At 43.4% G+C, this 20,900-nt stretch overlaps 1 protein-coding gene across 1 annotated transcript; it reads left to right on the top strand.

Moving 5' to 3' along the window:
- The first annotated feature begins 961 nt into the window (after nucleotides 1–961).
- On the top strand, nucleotides 962–8,486 carry RHOXF1 (Rhox homeobox family member 1). Its single transcript, XM_021932600.2, has 3 exons — nucleotides 962–1,531; nucleotides 4,472–4,517; nucleotides 8,242–8,486. The coding sequence occupies exons 1-3, from the start codon at nucleotides 1,137–1,139 to the stop codon at nucleotides 8,356–8,358; spliced, it is 558 nt and encodes a 185-aa protein (XP_021788292.1). The 5' UTR covers nucleotides 962–1,136; the 3' UTR covers nucleotides 8,359–8,486.
- The last annotated feature ends 12,414 nt before the right edge of the window (nucleotides 8,487–20,900 follow it).

Genomic DNA, 20,900 nt, shown 5'->3' on the forward strand with positions numbered 1-20,900 from the left:
CTCTTCAGGGTTTTTCTTTGTGATTGGGCTTATTGGGCTGGGGTGGCCAAAACACAGGGGCAGTAGTAGGGAGGCTGTGTAGTTATGAGGCTCTGCGGAGCAGAAGTGGCTCCACATCCACTAAGCTGCACATCCATAGATCCCAAATCTCCATCCCAAGAGTGGAGATTTTTGGCAGGTATGCCCTTACTAGGATTCTTCCTATACCATCCCTGATTTTTATGTATTTATTTATTTAGTTATTGCTTGTCCTAATAGCACTCCATTTTGCCATGAGTACAGGTTTCTCTTGCACAGCCAAAGATATTCAGTCTCAGGCTAACAGATTCAGCCTCGTGTTTATTCTGTGTTGACTTTCTCAAAGGGTGCATCGGATTTCTTACAGAGCACATCTTACCACCCAGAATGCTCTGCATGCCTATCTCCCAGATCCCAATCCCAGCACTGAAGAGAGCATGGCAGCTCTGCTTTCAGTGCCTTTGCTGGAACTCTGAACAAGCAGCCCCCTAGCCAGTCGTTTCAGCTTAATTACTCCGTGTGAACACCAAATGTCGGAGATCAGGCCATTCCATTTATCAAACAGTCCTGTGAGATCCATTCCAGCTTTCCTCCGGCCAGGCCAGTCAGCTAAGGGCCATTCCTTCCACTACTATGTTCCTTCCATTCCACCTTCCACCCTTCCACCACCTCCTCACCACCACAACCCCACCACCACTCCACCATTCCATATTTAACCTGACCCCCACCATGTTGCCCCCACCCTCACCCATACCCCATCCCCACCTGCAGCCCCACCCTCGTTGTTGCTTACCCGACTTCCACCTGACCACGCCCGCCCCGCGCAGTACCCCACCCACTCTCGTTACACCCCACCCCCACCCCACCTCTCCCCACCCACACCCCACCCCTCCACCTCCCACCACCACATACAACCCCCCACTCCTCACCCCACCACCCCCACCTTCCCATCCCCCCACTCTCTCCATTCCCTCTCTTGCTTGTGCGCATAAGCAAGTCCCCCTGATTGCAACTGTAACCAATACCAAGCATGAGAACAGGAACTAGCTCCACCCTCTGACCCCCCGCTCCAGCTGCAGACGCCACGGGGTTTGTGTAAGGGGCGCAGCACTCCAGCCATGGCACGTTCGCTCGTCCATGACACCAAGTTCTACTGCCTGAATGTATACCAGGTAAAAATAAGCTCCACACCTGAGCTGGGGGCAGCATCAAGGGTAGAAGGCCATGTTGGCCAAGGAGCTCCAGGCCTCATGGGTAATATGAACCCTGAGGGCGGCGTGAACCACGAGAATTACATGAACCGCTATGGCGGCATGATCCACGAGGGCGGCGGTGGAAACCAAGAGCCTAGGCAGCTGCAGCAGCCCCTGGAGGAGCCGGCCCAGGCGGCCATGGAGGATCCGCAGCCCGAGAACATGCAGCCACGAATTCGGCGCAAGAAGTTCACACCGTTGCAGGTGCAGGAGCTGGAAAGTGTTTTCCAACGCACTCAATACCCTGATGTACCCACAAGGTAAGTGTCCTGCTCCAGGAGCCGCGAGATCCAAGTTTGTTTCGAGGCATCTTTTTCTCTCCCTTGCCCCACCCAGTCATGAGGAAAAAGCCACTGGGGGTCCTTGCCTGCCTTTGTGCTGGTGTGGAGGGGGATGTTCACCTCCTGGGCATCAAGGTAAATATTTTATTGCAAGGTTTATGTGAATGAAACCTGGAAACTAGTTCGTGCCTCCCTTTTTTAAAGATGTGGTAAAATACACAGACGTGAAATTTACCGTCTAAACCACTTTTTAAGTATAGAGTTCAATTGTGTTAAGTATGTTCACACTGTTGTGCAATAGAGCTCTAGAATTCTTCTCATGTTGCCAAGCTAAATCTCTATACCAGTTAAGCAACTCCCCTTTTCCGCCTTTCCCCAACCCCTGGCAACCACCATTCTACTGTTTTATTTTATGTCTCTATTATTTTGACTACTCTAGGTACCTCATGTAAGTAGAATCATACAGTATTTGCATTTTTGTCACTGACTTATTTCACTTAGCATAAGGTCTTCAAGGTTCATCCATATTGCAGCATATATTACAATTTCTTTCCTTTTTAAGGCTAAATAATATTCAATTTTATAGATATAGGTGCATACACACCAACAGTACATGGGGGTTCCAGTTTCTCCACATCCTCACCAACACTTGTTATTTTCTGGGGTTTTTTACATAGCCATCCTAATGGGTGTGAGGTGATACTTCATTATAGTTTCGATTTGCATTTCCCTAATGATTGGTGATGTTGTGCATCCTTTCATGTGCTTAGTGGCCATTTGTATACCTTCTTTGAAGAAATGTCTCTTTAAGTCCTTTACCCATTTTAAAATCTGAGTGGCTTTTTCTTTTTTTCTTTCTTTCTTTTCTTTTTTTTCTTTTTTTGGTTATTGGGTTATAGGAGCTCTTTATATATTCTGGATATTAACCCCTTATCAGATGTGATTTGCAAATATTTCCTTCCATTCTATGAGTTGTGTTTTTACTCGGTTCATTGTACCTTTTGATATACAGAAGTTTTAAATTTGATATAGTCCAGTTTATCTATTTTTTCTTTTATTACCCGTGATGATGGCCTGTTTTTGTTTTTGTTGTTGTTGTTGTTGTTGTTGTTTTTGAGTGGGGGATCTGTCACCCAAGCTGAACTCCTGGCCTCAAGCAATCCTCCCACCTCAGCCTCCTAAGTTGCTGGGATTACAGGAGTAAGCCACCATACCCAACTCTGGTCTGTTTTTATAAATAAAATTTTGTTGAAATTGGGGTAAGGAGACTGAGGTACTGTCATGTAACTACAGTGCTAGATCCTTCCTTTATTTAAAATTTTGATAATTTGTTCATCATAGTTTTGTTGTTGTTGTTGTTTGGTTGGTTTTTTTTTTTTCTGTTTTTTTGTTTTGTTTTGTTTTGAGACAGAGTCTCTCTCTGTGGCCCAGGTTGGAGTGCAGCAGTGCCATTTCAGCTCTCTGCAGCCTTCGCTTCCTGGGTTCAAGCCATCCTCCCGTGTCAGCCTCCTGAGTAGCTGGGACTGCAGGCACAGGCCACCACACCTGGCTAATTTTTGTATTTTTTTGTGTAGAGATAAAGCTTCACCATGTTGCCCAGGCTGGTCTCAAACTTCTGGGCCCAAGCAGTCTGCCCACCTCGGCCTCCCAAACTGCTGGGATTACAGGCCTGAGCCACCGCGCCTGGCCCTCATCACAAATTTTTGCATTAATTGTTATTTGTTAAAATAGTGCATTAGGGGCCGGGCGCGGTGGCTCAAGCCTGTAATCCCAGCACTTTGGGAGGCCGAGACGGGCGGATCATAAGGTCAGGAGATCGAGACCATCCTGGCTAACACGGTGAAACCCCGTCTCTACAAAAAATAAATACAAAAATCTAGCCGGGCGAGGTGGCGGGCGCCTGTAGTCCCAGCTACTCGGGAGGCTGAGGCAGGAGAATAGCGTAAACCCGGGAGGCGGAGCTTGCAGTGAGCTGAGATCCGGCCACTGCACTCCAGCTCGGGCAACAGAGCCAGACTCCGTCTCAAAAAAAAAAAAAAAAAAAAATAGTGCATTAGGGCCAGGCACGGTGGCTCAGGCCTGTAATCCCAGCACTTTTGGGAGGCCGAGGTGGGAAGATTGCTTGAATCCAGGAGTTCAAGAACAGCCTGGGCAACATGGTGAAACCCTGTCTCTAAATAAAACTTTAAAAATTAGCCGGGTGGGTGTGGTGATGCGTGCCTGTACTCCCAGATACTTGGAAGACTGAGGCAGGAGGATCGTTCGAGCCTAGGACATGGAGGCTGTAGTGAACAGTGATCCTGCCACTGCACTCCAGCCTAGACGACAGTGAGACCCTGTCTCAAATAATAATAATAATAATAATAATGCATTAAAATTATTCATCTTGGCGGGGTGCCGTGGTTCATGCCCCAAATCCCAGCACTTTGGGAGGCTGAGACAGGTGGATCACCTGAGGTCACGAGTTCGAGACCAGCCTGGTCAACATGACAAAACCCCATCTCTACTAAAAATACAAAAATCAACTGGGCGTGGTGGTATGTGCCTGTAATCGCAGCTACTCGAGAGGCCGAGGCACGAGAATCGCTTGAACCCTGGAGGCGGAGGTTGCAGTGAGCTGAAATCACGCCACAGAACTCCAGCCTAGGAGACAGAGTGAGACCTTGTCTCAATTTAAAAAAGAACAAAAAAAAATTTCTCTTGATTACTGAGTTGTTAACATCACCTTAAATTTTGTGATGAGGGTAAACCATTTCTAAAGCAACCGTGGACCTGGGAATTAGAGAAAAGTATATGCTTGGGGGAGGTGTGAGGGGAGATTATAAATTGTAAAACAAGCATGAAGTATATAGTACATACTATATATTTCGTTCCATCCACAACCTTGAATACTAACCATGTGTGATTTTCTCTCCACAGAAGGGAACTTGCCGAAAACTTAGGTGTGACTGAAGACAAAGTGCGGGTCAGTACACTTGAAAAAGCAATTTGAGAGGGCAGCCATTCTAAAACCTGCTTCAGGGCATTGAAGGCTTTGTCCTGAACATTCTAAAGTTGTTGTTTTTATTATTGTCTTTTTTATGTTGGCAAATAAGTTTTGAAGTTTGGGTTCTTTGTCGGTAGAAAAGGGAGTAAGCTCCAGCTTATGGTTCTTTCCTCTTTCCTATTCCCATTAGGGAACATGATTTGACTAAAGGAAAAACAAAACAAAAAACTGCTTCTCCTAATCTGTGTACAAAATTAAACAAATACATACATAAGAAACACATATATGTGTTTTATATATACATATATATAATACATATATACATATATGTATGTATCCAATAAATAAAATTAGACTCCTTCTAACACTGGTATCTTTTAGGAGCAATTTCTGTGTAGAGTCATGGTGGGGCTCAGTCTTACCTTAGAAGTATTCAAGTTAATGCAGGGAGGAGCAGGGTTATAAGAGGGTTCGAGTGTACTAAATTATTTAAAGCCAGGCATAAACACTTAGCTAAATGAGTGAATTTATAAATATTGGGATGAGGGACTAATTCACCCATAGAACGCGTTACATGACTAAATAATGTATATTTAGTTAAGCTGAGACTGATGGGAAGATAGCTTAAATGTCCAAGCCCCTGGTCCTCCTTCTTTTGTTTTTAAGTTATTGGTAAAGCAGTATAGACAGTGGCAGTGCTAAGTTTTAATTTTCTAAAATACTTTGATGTGTCAACCTGAAAATATTGCTAAAATAGTCACATTATTTTGGAATTGAGGAAGGTTTGTAAGGTTTCTATGCTTTGGAAAATTGTCTAAAGAATGAAACAAAATGAGTAATTGAGTAATATTGAACTCATTTCAATTGACCAAGAAGGGTGAAAAGGTTAGAGAAAAATATGGGCAAAATAGGCTTTGCACATACCATACAAATTCAACATTATCAAACTACTAAATGTGTAAGTGACTATTCTCTTGAGGAATTTCTATCCATCCAAGGATTTATATTTCTTTTTGGTGGTACTTTTTTGAAGGCGTCGGTTTTCTGGAATTTGTTTGGAGAGGTGGCCCTCATTTTAGAGTAGATTCATACCCATGTTAATTTCAAATACTTTTCATTCCTTTAAGCGGTGTTAACTAATTTGTAGGTCATAGGATTCAAATGATGACCACTTAAGACTAAAGAAAACCATACATAGTATCAAAGTGATCTTTTCAAAAAAAAGAAAAGAAAACAAAAATCAGGATGACCTTATTATTAGCTTTTATGCAGAGGTCATGTGTGAGTGTAGTGAGGGAAATGCACTGATCTGTGGTGGGTTGTTCAAAAAAGCAGCCTAACAAAGCAAGTCACTGAGTGCTGACATCCTAATGGCAAAGGGTGGGCTCACAGTCACACCTGGTTCGGGTTGGAGAAGTTGAAAAGAGGTTGGGACCGCTGTTCTTGGGCTGGTAAGGCAAACTCAGAGGAAAAGAAAAACAAGGTTTTGGTGAGTTGTTTTTCCCCTCCCTGGGTTTACATAATGTTCTCTCCATAGTTCTCTGAAAAGAATATGAGCCACAAGATGCAAATAAGGGAAGAGACAGAATGTTCTCAAGTATCTCCAAACTATACAGCATAAATTTCCCCCAAGAAAGTAATACATAGTGTCCCCATAGCTTTTGTGGATATAATGCAACTGGTTTATGAAACCAGTATTGGGAATGTAGACCTAATATCAGAACATACCAGTTAACCCACTGTACACTTGGGTTATGTTTATAGATTTGACCAGTGGTACACTTGAAACCTCCCAAAATGAGCTCTTTTAGACTTTTAGAGACTGGCCTCATGCAGCAGAAAGACTGCAAATCCTTAAATGGGAAAGTGAAAAAGACATGTCAGGCAGAGAAAGAAGGCCCTTTGTGCCACTCACAATTTGCAGTTTGAAGGCTGGGCGCGGTGGCTCAAGCCTGTAATCCCAGCACTTTGGGAGGCCGAGACGGGCGGATCACGAGGTCAGGAGATCGAGACCATCCTGGCTAACACGGTAAAACCCCGTCTCTACTAAAAAAAATAAAAAAACTAGCCGGGCGAGGTGGCGGGTGCCTGTAGTCCCAGCTACTTGGGAGGCTGAGGCAGGAGAATGGCCTAAACCCAGGAGGCGGAGCTTGCAGTGAGCTGAGATCCGGCCACTGCACTCCAGCCTGGGCAACAGAGAGAGACTCCGTCTCAAAAAAACAACAACAACAACAAGAAAAACAACAACAACAAAAACAACTTGCAGTTTGAGAACTTTTGAAAGTAATAAATACAATATAAACTCCATTAACGAGGATGCTGAGAGGATAGTGACATGTAACTGACAGGTTCTCTTTGTCTGTTTGCTTTTTAATTGTTGGCAGATATTTAGGGAGGAGCCATATTTGTGACTCTTCCCCCACATTGATGTTAACCATCTTCCTAAAATGCTGGTTCCACCTTGTTGCCTTAGGATTAGGGGTGGGATTCAGATCTCCTGGTTGAGTAGCAGGGCCTAGGGTGCCCTGCCACACTGGGCTACAGCACCTCCAGTCCAGGATCCTGGAGCTGTAGCTAAAACAGAGTGAGCTGACCTTGTCCTGAGCCCAGGAAGGTTTGGAGGGTGCAGCAGGTTGGAGAACGAAGATTTGGCATTGGTGACAATGGTATGCCTCTTTCCCCTAAACTGTTGGGCGGGTAAAGATTTTTGAGCGTTTCAGTTAATTTGGGTCGAGTTGGTTTCAACTTTCCTTAATGCTACAGGCTAAAATTATCAAGACAGTGTCCAGGCCTCTCTTGCCAGAGGACAAATGATCCCTTAGACATCCTGGAAGGAAACCTGTCTAAAATTCCAGTGTGCTCTTTCCTATTATTTACTACATACCAAGATGGATTTTTTAAACAGTCCCCTGAAAACGATTTGAAATTAGGCCCACTTTTTACCATGCCGAACTTCTCCCACGAACAAGGTGAAACTCCTAGTGAGGAGGGAGCAGGCGGCAGCTGGATAGCTGATGGTCACTTGTCAGATGCACACCTTTTGTTACCCTGTTGCCAGGCATTGAATTAACAGCAAGGACCTGGAACAACTCATAAGCCAGAACTGCATCCAATACCTGGAAGTAACCATTAAAGAGTATTAAAACTGGGGCTGGGCGCAGTGGCTCACGCTTGTAATCCCAACACTTTGGGAGACCAAGGTGGGAAGATCGCTTGAGGCCAGGAGCTCAAGACCAGCCTGGGCAACATAGCGAGACCCTATCTCTACAGAAAAATTAAAACAGCTGGGCATAGTGTCATGTACCTCTAGTACCAGCTACTTGGGAGGATGAGGTGGGAGGATCTCTTGAGCCCAGGGGTTCAATGTCACAGTGAGCTATGATTGCACCACTGGACCCCAGCCCAGGCAAAACAGCAAGACCTTGTCTCAATAAATAAATAAATAAATAATAAAATGGAGAAGAGAGATACAAAGTAATAAGCTTATTCCAGGACTTGGCACAAAGCTGGTGCTCACTAAGGGTGAGCTGAAGGGCCAGGGGCTGTGTTGTTAACTTTCCTAAGGTATTTTAGCAATGAGGAAATAGCTTCTCCTGATGCAGTCTAAAATCACAATAGCATATAAAGCTGCATACTGTGTTTTTCTATTATGACATTAACTGTTCAATATACTAAACCAATCCCCTTTTCCCTCTGATTGTAGGTTTGGTTTAAGAATAAAAGGGCCAGATGTAAGCGATATCAGAGGGAATTAATGCTCGCCAATGAACTACTTGCTGACCCAGACAACTGTGTCTACATCATCTTGGACGAGCCCTAGAATGCCATCCTTCTTCAGGAGCTAGTTTGGAGATGGGTTTTTCTGGTGCCACTGACACCTGGGCTGCCCATGCCGCTCAGGCTACCCTTATCTCCTCTGAACTTATGTTATCAATAAAGAGGCAAATTTGCAATATATTTGTTTTTGTGTGCCAATTGTGGTTAGTATGGTATAGGTGCAAATTGTTTTTAAAAAGCCATTTAAGGCTGGGCACAGTGGCTCACTCCTGTAATCCTAACACTTTGGGAGGCTGAGGCGGGTGAATCACGAGGTCAGGAGTTCAAGACCAGCCTGGCCAAGATGGTGAAACCCCATCTCTATCAAAAATACAAAAAAAAAAATAGCTGGGGGTGGTGGCAGGCACCTGTAATCCCAGCTACGCGGGAGGCTTGAACCTAGGAGGCAGAGGTTGCAGTGAGCCAAGATCGCACCACTGCACTTCAGCCTGGGCAACAGAGCGAGATTCCACATCAAAAAAAAAAAAGGCCATTTAAACAAAATGACAAGGAGGTCTCCTTTCATGAAATGACATCCCTGAGTTGCCATCAACAATAGGCCCTGCACATCACAGAAGTTTATCAAGTGTCATTGTGAGTTTGCACTGACCCATACATCCTTCTCCACTCCCCCTCCCTACCTCTGCCATTATGCCATCCTCCTTACCACCTTGCCCCTTTAGGGAACACAAATATGTGCAAGAAGGGGTGAAGCAGATTCCTGGTGAGACAACAGTGTATTCCCACATAAAGCTGAGTTCCATTTATGCTGACTAGTTCCGTCCAAATTCTGAACTCTAAAGAGAAACTTCCTAAGTGGCTACTCATAGGATTTATGGGAAGGTAGCAGCTGAATATTGATCCACTATGCCCCAAATTCTGTCCTCCCTTCTTGTGGGGGACACAGGGGAATAGGAGCCATTCTGCCCCAAAGATCCTGCTGCTTCAAAAGAAACATAAGCAAAAAATTCATTAAGCCCAAAAAGAGGCTCTTCTGCCTTTTCTCCCCTACCCCCAGCCTAGGAAGCATATTGTTACACCTTCCCTAGCTCAAAAGCAGATGAACAATCCTTCAAGTTTATTTTGTCATCATCAGCATCTTCAAGATAATCCCACTTCCTGCTGATTACAAGGTCAAAGGGGACCTTTTCATTTAGTGCTGCTCAAACAAGAGTAAGAAGATGGTACCCTGAGCAATGTTCCAGAATAACCACTCAGTGGAACGAAGCAGTCAGACCTCTGCTTCGTTCATGCTATTGTAAATCAGAAATAAAATTCGAAGCCCCCCAACTATCTGAATGGATCTCTCCTCTCAGCCAAGGGCATTCCAAAGTTAACCTGAAAAACTTGTTCAGGTCATGATGGGACGTAGGGGTCAGACATGCCTTATTATTCCCTGCTCCCTTTTGGAATTCATGTACAGCTGACCAGTATTAACATTAGAACAGAACTTAAGACTAACAGATCTGTAGCAATAAGACACCAATTTCCAGCCTAACTCTAGTATAGCATCACATGACAGATAGCAGGCCCTGAAAGAAATCAAAAGTATTTTACCCTATGTGTTTCTTTGCTGTATTTTGAAATAGTCCTGCAAAGCTGTCTCTTGTAGGGGAAAATGTACATTCTCAAGAGAATCCCCTTTCTTGTGCAGGCCTTTTTCTTGATCCAGGAGAGAATCAACTCAAGTAAGAAACATTTACAATCTATTCTCTCTGAAGCCGGCTACCTGGGGGCGTCCTCTGCATAATGGGAACCTTGGTCTCCACAACCCCTTATCTTAATGCAGACATTCTCTTGTATTGATTCTTGGTCTTTAGACAATAACGTAACTCAACCAATTGCCAATCAGAAAATTTTTGAATCTACATATGACCTAGAAGCTCCCACTTTGAGTTAACCCACCTTTCTGGACAGAACCAATGTTGTACATCTTACATATATTGATTGATGTCTTATGTCTCCTTAAAATGTATAAAACCAAGCTGTAGCCCAACCACCTGGGGTACACATTCTCAGGATTTCTTGAGAGTTTTCATGGGTCATCGGTCACTCATATTCGACTCAGAATAAATCTTTTCAAATATTTTAAAGAGTTTTACTCTTTTCATCAACATGATCTTCTTTGTACAAAACTTCCAGGATAGAAAGAAAACAAAAGCAAAAATAAATTAGGAAGATGAAGAGGCCCAGCCCATTTTTTGAGACAGAGTCTTGCTCTTTCGCACAGGCTGGAGTGCAGTGGCACGGTCTCAGCTCACTGCAAGCTCCGCCTCCTGGGTTCATGCCATTCTTCTGCCTCAACCTCCCAAGTAGCTGGGACTACAGGCACCCGCCACTACACCCGGCTAATTTTTTCTTATATTTTTAGTAGAGATGGGGTTTCAGACCTGTGTTAGCCAGGATGGTCTCGATCTCCTGACCTCGTGATCCACCCTCCTCGGCCTCCCAAAGTGCTGGGATTACAGGCGTGAGCCACCGTGCCCGGCCCCCATTTTTAAAGCATAAAGTTCTTCTCAGTTTAACCTTTGTTTTTGAGTAACCTTTAGCAATATGAGTCTCCTTCAATGGAGTTTTATGTTAAAAGTGATTGTGAACCCCACAGTCATAAAGTGATTGCAATGACTACAGATAAGGTACCAGTTACCCCACAATTTCCTCTCATGGGTCTTAATCAAAGACCAGTTTAATAGTGCTCATATGTTCCCAGTGTAAAGGAAGGCTCTTGTTTCCTTGGAAAAACATGCCATGGTGCCTGCTAATTTTAATTCCTTACTTCTTCCTTTTTTCCACCTATGATTGTCAAATGTCTGCAAAGTAGTATGCATAATATGTGGCTTCCACAGAGATAAGGTTGTTATTGCTACACAGAAGCCCCAGGCCCTGTTGGGAGTGTGGAAAATCCAAGAAGAATGTACCTCACCACTCTCACAGGATGATTTTCTTTTTTTTTTTTTTTTTTTTTTGAGGCGGAGTCTCGCTCTGTCGCCCAGGCTGGAGTGCAGTGGCACGATCTCGGCTCACTGCAAGCTCCGCCTCCCGGGTTTACGCCATTCTCCTGCCTCAGCCTCCCGAGTAGCTGGGACTACAGGCGCCGCCACCACGCCCGGCTAGTTTTTTGTATTTTTAGTAGAGACGGGGTTTCACTGTGTTAGCCAGGATGGTCTCGATCTCCTGACCTCGTGATCCGCCCGTCTCGGCCTCCCAAAGTGCTGGGATTACAGGCTTGAGCCACCGCGCCCGGCCAGGATGATTTTCAAACCAGGTTTGTTACATGGGTGAACTTGTGTCATGGGGGTTTGTTGTACAGATTATTTCATCACCCAGGTATTAAGCCTAGTACCCATTAGTTATTTTTCATTATCCTCTCCCTCCTCCTACCCTTCAGTAGGCCCTGGTGAGTGTTATTCCCCTCCATGTGTCCATGTGTTCTCATCATTTAGCTCCCATTTATAAGTGAGAACATGCAGTATTTAGTTTTCTGTTCCTGCATTAGTTTGCTCAGGATAATGTTCCTTTTTATGGCTGCATAGTATTCCATGGTGTATATGTACCACATTTTCTTTATCCAGACTATCATTGACGGGCATTTGGGTTGATTCCATGTCTTTGCTATTATGAATAGTGCTGCAATGAAATACATGTGCATGTATCTTTATGATAAAATGATTTATATTCCTCTGGGTATATACCCAGTAATGGAATTGCTGGGTCAAATGTTATTTCTGGTTCTAGGTCTTAGAGGAATCACCACATTGTCTTTCACAATGGTTAAACTAATTTACATTCCCACCAACAGTGGAAAAGCGTTCCTATTTCTCTGCAGCCTTGACAGCATCTGTTGTTTCTTGATTTTTTTAATAATTGTTCTTCTGACCGGCGTGAGATGGCGTCTCAGTGTGGTTTTGATTTGTATTTGTCTAATGATCAGTGATGTTGAGCTTTTTAAAATATGTTTGTTGGCTGCATAAATGTCTTCTTTTGAGAAACATCTGTTCATTTCATTTGCCCACTTTTTTATTATACTTTAAGTTCTGGGATACATGTGCAGAACGTGCAGGTTTGTTACATAGGAACACACGTGCCATGGTGGTGTACTGCACCCATCAACCCATCATCTACATTAGGTATTTCTCCTAATGCTATCCCTCCCCTAGCCCTCCACCCCCAACAGGCCCTGGTGGGTGATGTTCCCCTCCCTGTGTCCGTGTATTTTCAATGTTCAACTCCCATTTATAAGTGAGAACATGCAGTGTGTGGTTTTCTGTTCCTGTGTTAGTTTTCTGAGAATGATGGTTTCCAGCTTCATCCATGTCCCCGCAAAGGACATGAACTCATTTTTTATGGCTGCACAGTATTCCATAGTGTATATGTGCCACATTTTCTTTATCCAGTCTATCATTGATGGGTATTTGGGTTGATTCTAAGTCTTTGCTATTGTGAATAGTGCTGAAGTAAACACTGTGCATGTGTCTTTATAGTAGAATGATTTATAATTCTTTGGGTATATACTCAGTATTGGAATTGCTAGGTCAAATGGTATTTCTGGTTCTAGATCCTTGAGGAATCGCCACACTGTCTTCCACAATGGTTGAACTAATATACACTCCCACGAACAGTGTAAAAACGTTCCTATTTCTCCACATCCTCTCCAGCACCTGTTGTTTCCTGACTTTTTAATGATTGCCATTCTAACTGGCATGAGATGGTATCTCATGGTGGCTTTGATTTGCATTTCTCTAATGGTCAGTGATGATGAGCTTTTTTTCATATGTTTGTTGGCTGCATAAATGTCTTCTTTTGAGAAATGTCTGTTCATATCCTTCAACCACTTTTTGATGGGGTTGTTTTTTTCTTCTAAATTTATTTAAGTTCCTTATAGATTCTGGATATTAGCCCTTTGTCAGATGGGTAGATTGCAAAAATTTTCTCCCATTCTGTAGGTTGCCTGTTCACTCCGATGATAGTTTCTTTTGCTGTGCAGAAGTTCTTTAGTTTAATTAGATCCCATTTGTCAATTGTGGCTTTCGTTGCCATTGCTTTTGGTGTTTTAGACATGAAGTCTTTGCCCATGCCTATGTCTTGAATGGTATTTCCTAGGTTTTCTTCTAGGGTTTTTATGGTTTTCGGTCTTACATTTAAGTCTTTAATCTATCTTGAGTTAATTTTTGTATAAAGTGTAAGGAAGCAGTTTCAGTTTTTTGCATATGGCTAGCCAGTTTTCCCAACAAAATACCTAGGAATACAACTAACAAGGGATGTGAAGGACCTCTTCAAGGAGAACTACAAACCACTGCTCAAGGAAATAAGGGGAGAAGACACAAACAAATGGAAAAAACATTCCATGCTCATGGATAGGAAGAATCGATATTGTGAAAATGGCCATACTGCCCAAAGTAAAGAGAAAAAGAGTGTAGTGTTCTAGAGGGAGATTAAAAACAGATGCCAAATCAAACATAAAATTATAAAAATCTATCATAGGATTGTATAAGGGGACCAATTTTACTGATATAGGTAGTCTTAAATTTAGTCTCTTACTATTTAACTGGATCTCTGAGGTCTAGACAGAGCCCACACTGAATTCTGAATCTCCAAAAGAGAATTTTCTTGAGCCTAGAACATGTGATGCTTTGACAATGCACTTTTTTAATGAAGACATTTCTCTAAGTGTCTAAACTATACTCTTTCTTATTTTAAACACCCAAGAATAGCCACTGTTGTAATAACTACTTTAGTCAAAACAAAAGCAGGTAACAATACGAAAGCAAGCTATTTAAGATCTGAGAGGAACTTGTCTATTTATACTTTTAAGGTTCCATAAGGAAAAACAGAGGTTTCTCCCCAAAATGGAGTCTGATACCTTGTCTGTTTTCTTTAAGAAATCTCAGGCTGTTAAAAATCATTTTAGGTCCCTCATGCAGCAGAGGGGGCCAAAAGGAAGGAGAGACAGGAAGAAAAATGGAGAAAACAGAATTCAGTCAACTGAGAAAAACAAAACTTTTTCTCCAAAAATCAAACGAAGTGCTAGGAAAGAAAAAAGCATAAAGGCCTTTTAAGTGGACACACACACACACATACACACACACACATACACACACACACACACACACCCAAAATCTTCAATATTAGCTTTTTAATTAAGCAGATTTATAGCCATTGAGCTCTTTAAAAAAAAATCCTTTTAGGCCAGGTGTGGTCCCTTACACCTGTAATCCCAGCACTCTGGGAAGCCGAGGGGGGTGGGTCACTTGAGGTCAGGAGTTTGAGAACAGCCTGGCCAACATAGTGAAACCCTGTCTCTACTAAAAATACAAAAATTAGCCTGGTGTGGTGGCATATGCCTGTAATCCCAGCTATTCGGGAGGCTAAGGCAGGAGAATTGCATGAACCCAGCAGGCAGGTTGCAGTGAGCTGAGAATGTGCCACTGTACTCCAGCCTGGGCAACAGAGCATGACTCCGTCTCAAAAAAAAAAAAAAAATCCTTTTAAATCTCATTGCCATATTTTAGCTGAGACAAATTGCTCATACTTCAACAGTAACATAAATATGAACCCTGAAAGGACTTGATTTAGGAACCAAACCCAGGGTCTTGTGGTGGGAAAAAAAGGGCAGAACCTTAGCTACCGAACTGCACCATGGGACAACAGCTGTTGCTCTTTCAGTTTGGCTTGGCTAGCCAAAAGTGGCCTCGTTATGTAAATAAAATCCCTCAGGTAGTTAAAATCTTTCCTTTTTTTCCCCTTTGCTGGTCGTTTTTTCTTTTTCCGTCCCCCCCCCCCCCCGCCAGCTGTGGGAATTTAGCCAATTCAGAGGCGTTGTTCCCCATAATTTGGAAATTTCCTTCAAATTTGATCAAGTCTGATAGAGTTTATCAAATCCAATGGAAAAAAGACCAAAAGAAGAACAAAAATAGAAACATACAAAAATAGTTAAGCAAAACAAACAAAAAAAATTGCACAATTTATACAATTACTGAGCACTCTAAAGGTAAGGAGAAATTAAGAGCAGCTGGTTGTTAATTTGAACTTTAGTCATTAAGGAGAATTTCCAAGATAAAATCCCAATTCAGTTACTTACCTAGGAATGAAGCCCAGTCTGAAGATGGCTCTCTACCATCCTAGAAGCAGGAAACAACTTCAGCTCACCTTCCCTGTTGGAAGTGAGCTCACACTCCAGAAAGGAGTTGCCTGCTTTCCATCGTCATGAAGCAGGACAATTCATCTTCCTTGTTGGAAGTGTGTAAAACTCCAGAAAAGGAGTTGTACAACAAAATAAACCTCAGATCTCAGCCAAATTTGAGGAGCTCATGGATTCTCTGAAGGGGGAGTTCCCAGGCCTTCACAACTTGTCCTATTGGTTTGAACAGTAAAGATAGCTCAAACTGGTATCAAGCACCAATAGGAGATTTGTCAAGGGTTAGGGGAACCTACGCTCAGAAGCCATTCCTGGTTACCAACTTGTGAACCAAAAGTATCTGAGACAGGTTCCAATCAATTTAGAAAGTTTATTTTACCAAGGTTAAGGATGCACCCATGACACAGTCTCAGGAGGTCCTAATGACATGTGCTCAAGGTGGTTGGATACAGCTTAGTTTTATACATTTTAGGGAGACATGAGACATTAATCAATATATGTAAGATGTACATTGGTTTTGTGCGGAAAGGCAGGGGCAACTCAAAATGGGGAGGGGGCCTCCAGGTCATAGGTAGACAAGAGACAAATGGTTCGATTCTTTTGAGTCTTTGACCTTCCACTCAATACACAAATTATATGTGAGAGGGGGGTAGAGGAACAGTCACTTATGCCTTAATCTGGCTCAGTGAATCTGCATTTTTACATAAACAATAGGGCAGAAGAAGCAATCAGGCACCCATTTGTCTCAGGTTGTTAGCAGTGGAAGACATCCCAGTTACCCGTGTTAACAGTGGTGAATCTGTACCAGTTCACAGCAACTTCAGTCCTTGCCTCTTCAGAAAAAAGAATTCGACTGAGGGGCATAAAGCAAAAAAAGAAACCCAGGTAAGTTTCAGAACAGAAGTGGAAGTTTATTTAAAACGGTTTAGAACAGAAAGGAAAGGAAAATTTGCTTGAAAGAGACCCAAGCAGGCACCTGAAGGTACAAGAGAGAAAAGAGAGCAAAAGAAGACAGCAGAAAGGCCCTTTAATCTTGATGCTCGGACTTTATAGGCTTGCCTTTTTCCCATGATTCTTCCCTTAGGGTGGGCTTTCCGCATGCCCAGTGCTTTCCTTACCCTTTGGAATTGAGCATGCTCAGTGTGTTTAGGGAGTTACACATGCTTATCTGAGGCTTTCTTTCCCAGTGGAGTATGCCAGTGGAAGATCATACTTCACCATTTTTGTCTCTTAACATGCATGCCCAGGAAGTTGCTTCTCCCTGGGGCCTGCATTCAATTAACAATTTGATGTTAACAGGTGTGGACCATCAGGAAACCTCTCCCTGGTGCTGCTGAATTTTCATTTTTAGAGAGGCAATGAGGTAATTGCTAAACCATCACCTGACATTTCTAGTGGGTGGGAGAAAGCCCTCTCCTGCCCTGCTCATGCCTAACTACCTGTAACAAGGTGAGCAGAGGGATGACTTTGACTTCTGACCTTTGTCCAGCACCTGTGAATATAAGCTATCAATTTACATTGCCAGGGTGAAATTTAACAGAATTGTTTTAGGGTAAAGATCGTGAGGCCCACAAGGAATTTCCCAAATTGTGAGGGAGGCATGCAGCCTTTTTAAAATCTTTGTAGCTATGTTATTTAGGAATAAAAGGAGAGGCAGGTTTGCCTGATGCAGTTCCCAGCTTGTCTCTTCCCTTTGGCTTAGTGATTTTGGTAGTTGTGCAATTTATTTTGCCTTCACAAGCCCTTCACTGGATTTCCTGATTAGTAAGTTCAATTTTGTCTCATTTGATGTGGGCATGGACTGGGATTCTCATACCTTAAGTGGACACCCTGTGGAGTTGGTTGCTATGATGATATAATGCTCATCACATATCCCTCATCCTAAGAATGCTGCATGACATCACTTTTACTTTAGAATTCATTTATGGGGACAAGGAGGCTGTGGACACCTGGAGGAGAAAGAAAGTCCATTTATTTCATATGTAAAGCAAAATAAAAAAAGGCGAAGGTTCCATATTTAAAATGTGCACTTTGCCCTTAAAGAAACAGCAAATGAGTAGCACATTTGTCTTTTAATATCAGCACAACATTGTTGCACCCTAAATCCTCCATATAAAGAATATCAGTAAATTGGACCTAAATAATGCAAGGGCAGAGAACTGTGTCTTTCTTATCTTTATATCCACTGCTCCTTCCCTTTTCTTGCCTTTCATACGTGGATGTGAATTGACAGTTCAATTGCATTTAAAATCTGGCACAATGAGCCATTGGCTGTGCTGAGAGATCTGGGTTGTTGACCAAATTATGAGGCTTCCTGGTTCTCAATCCCTGTCACATCCTGTTTCCCTAGGAACTTGGTGGTCAGCAGAGGATTCGAATTCTCCTTGCAAACCATGAGCTTGTATTTGTGGCTGTTCCTTCTCTCTTTTGCAGACACACGTGCATGTAGGCATGCGTGCACACACACAGGATCTTTAGCTAGAAAACACCTTTAACTACCAGGCCTGGAATGCAGCACCTGCAATGGTCACATCACTCCATTTCACCCTGTGGTTTTTTGGTCATCAGAATACCCCCCACCCCCACAAGCTGCAACCACATTTCTACCTGTTACAAGACACAACTGTCAAGTTGCTCCCAGTGAGATAAAACAAGAAACAATTGTCTATTTATGAGAGGATTTTCCAATTTAAAATTCCAATTGACTAATCCAGGAGTTTGGGAAATTTTCCATACATACAGTGGCCTAATATCAAACTCCTTTCTATAAAAACAGGAACAGTTCATCGTCATAGAATAAAGCTTGTCAAGCCAGTTGTTAGTGGGACCTACAAAGCCAACTCCTCAGTTGGGTGTCAAATTCGTACAAATCTGTATTAACTAAAAATAATACCTAAACAGTTTATTCAGGAGAAAAATTAATTTTAAAAGTACCTAATTCAGATTCTTTCAAAAACACATTAGTGATTAAAAGCTTTTTTTAGTCTCGAAATCTCTTAAAAAGTTGTTGATATAATTGGGAAGGGCCTTCATGCAGAATTGAATGAACACAGACTATAATACATTCCTGCACAACCCCTGCTCCCTGTTGGCTCCCCGCCTGGAGTCCTGCAATGGGTGCTGTAAGTGGCAGTCATGTGCCAGTCCATACTGTAGGGTCACAGATTGGGAAGAAGGGTAATGAATGGAAACTGGATGTCCCTGAAGCTATAACATAGGCCAAGTGCAGTAGCTCACACCTGTAATCCCAGCATTTTGGGTGGCCGAGGTGTGCAGATCACCTGAGATCAGGAGTTGGAGACCAGCCTGGCCAACATGGTGAAACCCTGTCTCCACTAAATATATGCCTGTAATCCCAGCTACTGGGAAGTCTGAGGCACGAGAATCACTAGAACCCGGGAGGCAGAGGTTGTAGTGAGCCGAGATCACACCACTACACTCCAGCCTGGGTGACAGAGTGAGATGCCATCTCAAAAAAAAAAAAAAAAAAAAACAAGCTGTAACATAAAAACAACTTAATTATTGCAAAGAAGAGATCAGTATAGTGACATGTGACTCCGATCCCACTGCAGTGTCTACGGTGGGCATGTGTTACGGTTGTGCTCTTTCAGTTTAGCCATCCGTAGGCAGCTTGTGTTTATCAACTCAATTAGACTCTCTGCCCTATCGCAAGGACAGAGGGCTTTCTGTTTCCCAGATTCTTGCCTTTATGTACCAGAAAAATCAGATCACATGTGGGCTTGGAGGATGGGTGCAAGGTTTTTTATTGAGTGGTGGTAGCTCTCAGTGAGGTGGATGGAGAGGCCAGAAGGGGGACGGAGTGGGAAGGTGGTTTTCCCCTGGAGTCAGGTCGCCCAGCAGCCAGGCTCTCCTCTGACCACCACAACCAAACTCAGTGTTGTTCAGCTGGTCGGCCTGCTGGCGTCTGCTGGTGTCTGCCAGTGTGCTCTTCCGCCAGTGTGTTCCTCTGGAGGCCCAGCCACTTCTGTCTGCCCATGGCCATTTGTGTCTCTGCCCGATATGGTCTCGGGGTTTTTATAGGCACAGGATGGGGGCGTGGCGGGCCAGGGTGGTCTTGGGAAATGCAACATTTGGGCATGAAAACAGAAATGCCTGTCCTCACTTCGGTCCACGGGCACAGGACCGGGGGTGGAGCCCTTGCTAGGGACTCCGCTTCTCCTTCCAGCACTTCCCTGCCTCCCTCCCCTATCACTGGTGTGCTCTGGCCTCCCCTCACTTCCCATTCAAGAAACACAGGCTGCTCTCCGGAAATGGCAAGAACATCATGCACCACCTGGAGGTGGGAGAGTTGGGAATAGGAGAGGTGGGGCTGTTCTCTCAGGACCTAAAGTCCCACCAATCAGGAGTCTGGCAAAAGAACCACAATTGCAAAATTGGCTTTTATGCGAAAGTATACATTCTGGTGCCACAAAAGTAGGGCAATTAAGATTTCCACTGAAAAGTTTCTTACTAGAAATTTCCCCAAATCACGTAACTTCTCTGACTCAATTCAGCTCTTGGACCTAACTCAAGTGAATGATTACTTTCAGTATCCAATAGTGTGGTCCAGTTTTTCCATTTAACACTATTTCAGAAATGCTTTTCAACATTTTATCATTTTCTTCGTAGTTTTCATTTTAATGTCTGCATTCATATCTTGTAATTTGCTTAAGGTTGTTTCCTGGCACATAATGAGTGATCAACAGATATCAATTGAATGAATGCACATCTTTGTACATACGGCTACTTTTCTTTTAAACTTTCTTTTGCTTCCTTTTTTGTTTTTTGTTTGTTTGTTTGAGACGGAGTCACTCTGTCACCCAGGCTGGAGTGCAGTAGTGCAATCTAGGCTCGCTGCACCCACTGCCTCCCTGGTTCAAGCAATTCTCCTGTCTCAGCCTCCCAAGTAGCTGGGATTACAGACGTGTGCCACCATGCCTGGCTAATTTTTTTGTATTTTTTAGTAGAGACGGGGTTTCACCATGTTGGCCAGGCTGGTCTCAAACTTCTGACCTCAAGTGATCTGCCTACCTCGGCCTCCCAAAATGCTGAGATTACAAGTGTGAGCTACCGTGCCTGGCCTTGTTTTGTTTTTGAGGCAGTGTTTCACTCTGTCACCCAGGCTGAAGTGCAGTGGCTCAATCATGGCTCACTGCAGCCTCGACTTCCTGGGCTCAAGTGATCCTCCCACCTCAGCCTGCTGCATAACTTGGGCTATAGGCACGTATCACCATGCCCAGCGAATTTTCAAATATTTTGTAGAGCCAGGGTTTTGCCATATTGCCCAGGCTGGTCTTGAACTCCTGGACTCAAGCAGTCCTCTTGCCTCAGCTTCCCAAATTGTTTGGATTACAGGCATGAGCTACCACACTCAGCCTAAGTTAGTACTTTTGGGCTAACATGCCAGGACT

This window comes from Papio anubis, chromosome X (assembly GCF_008728515.1).
Source record: "Papio anubis isolate 15944 chromosome X, Panubis1.0, whole genome shotgun sequence".
NCBI classification, from domain to species: Eukaryota; Metazoa; Chordata; class Mammalia; order Primates; family Cercopithecidae; genus Papio; species Papio anubis.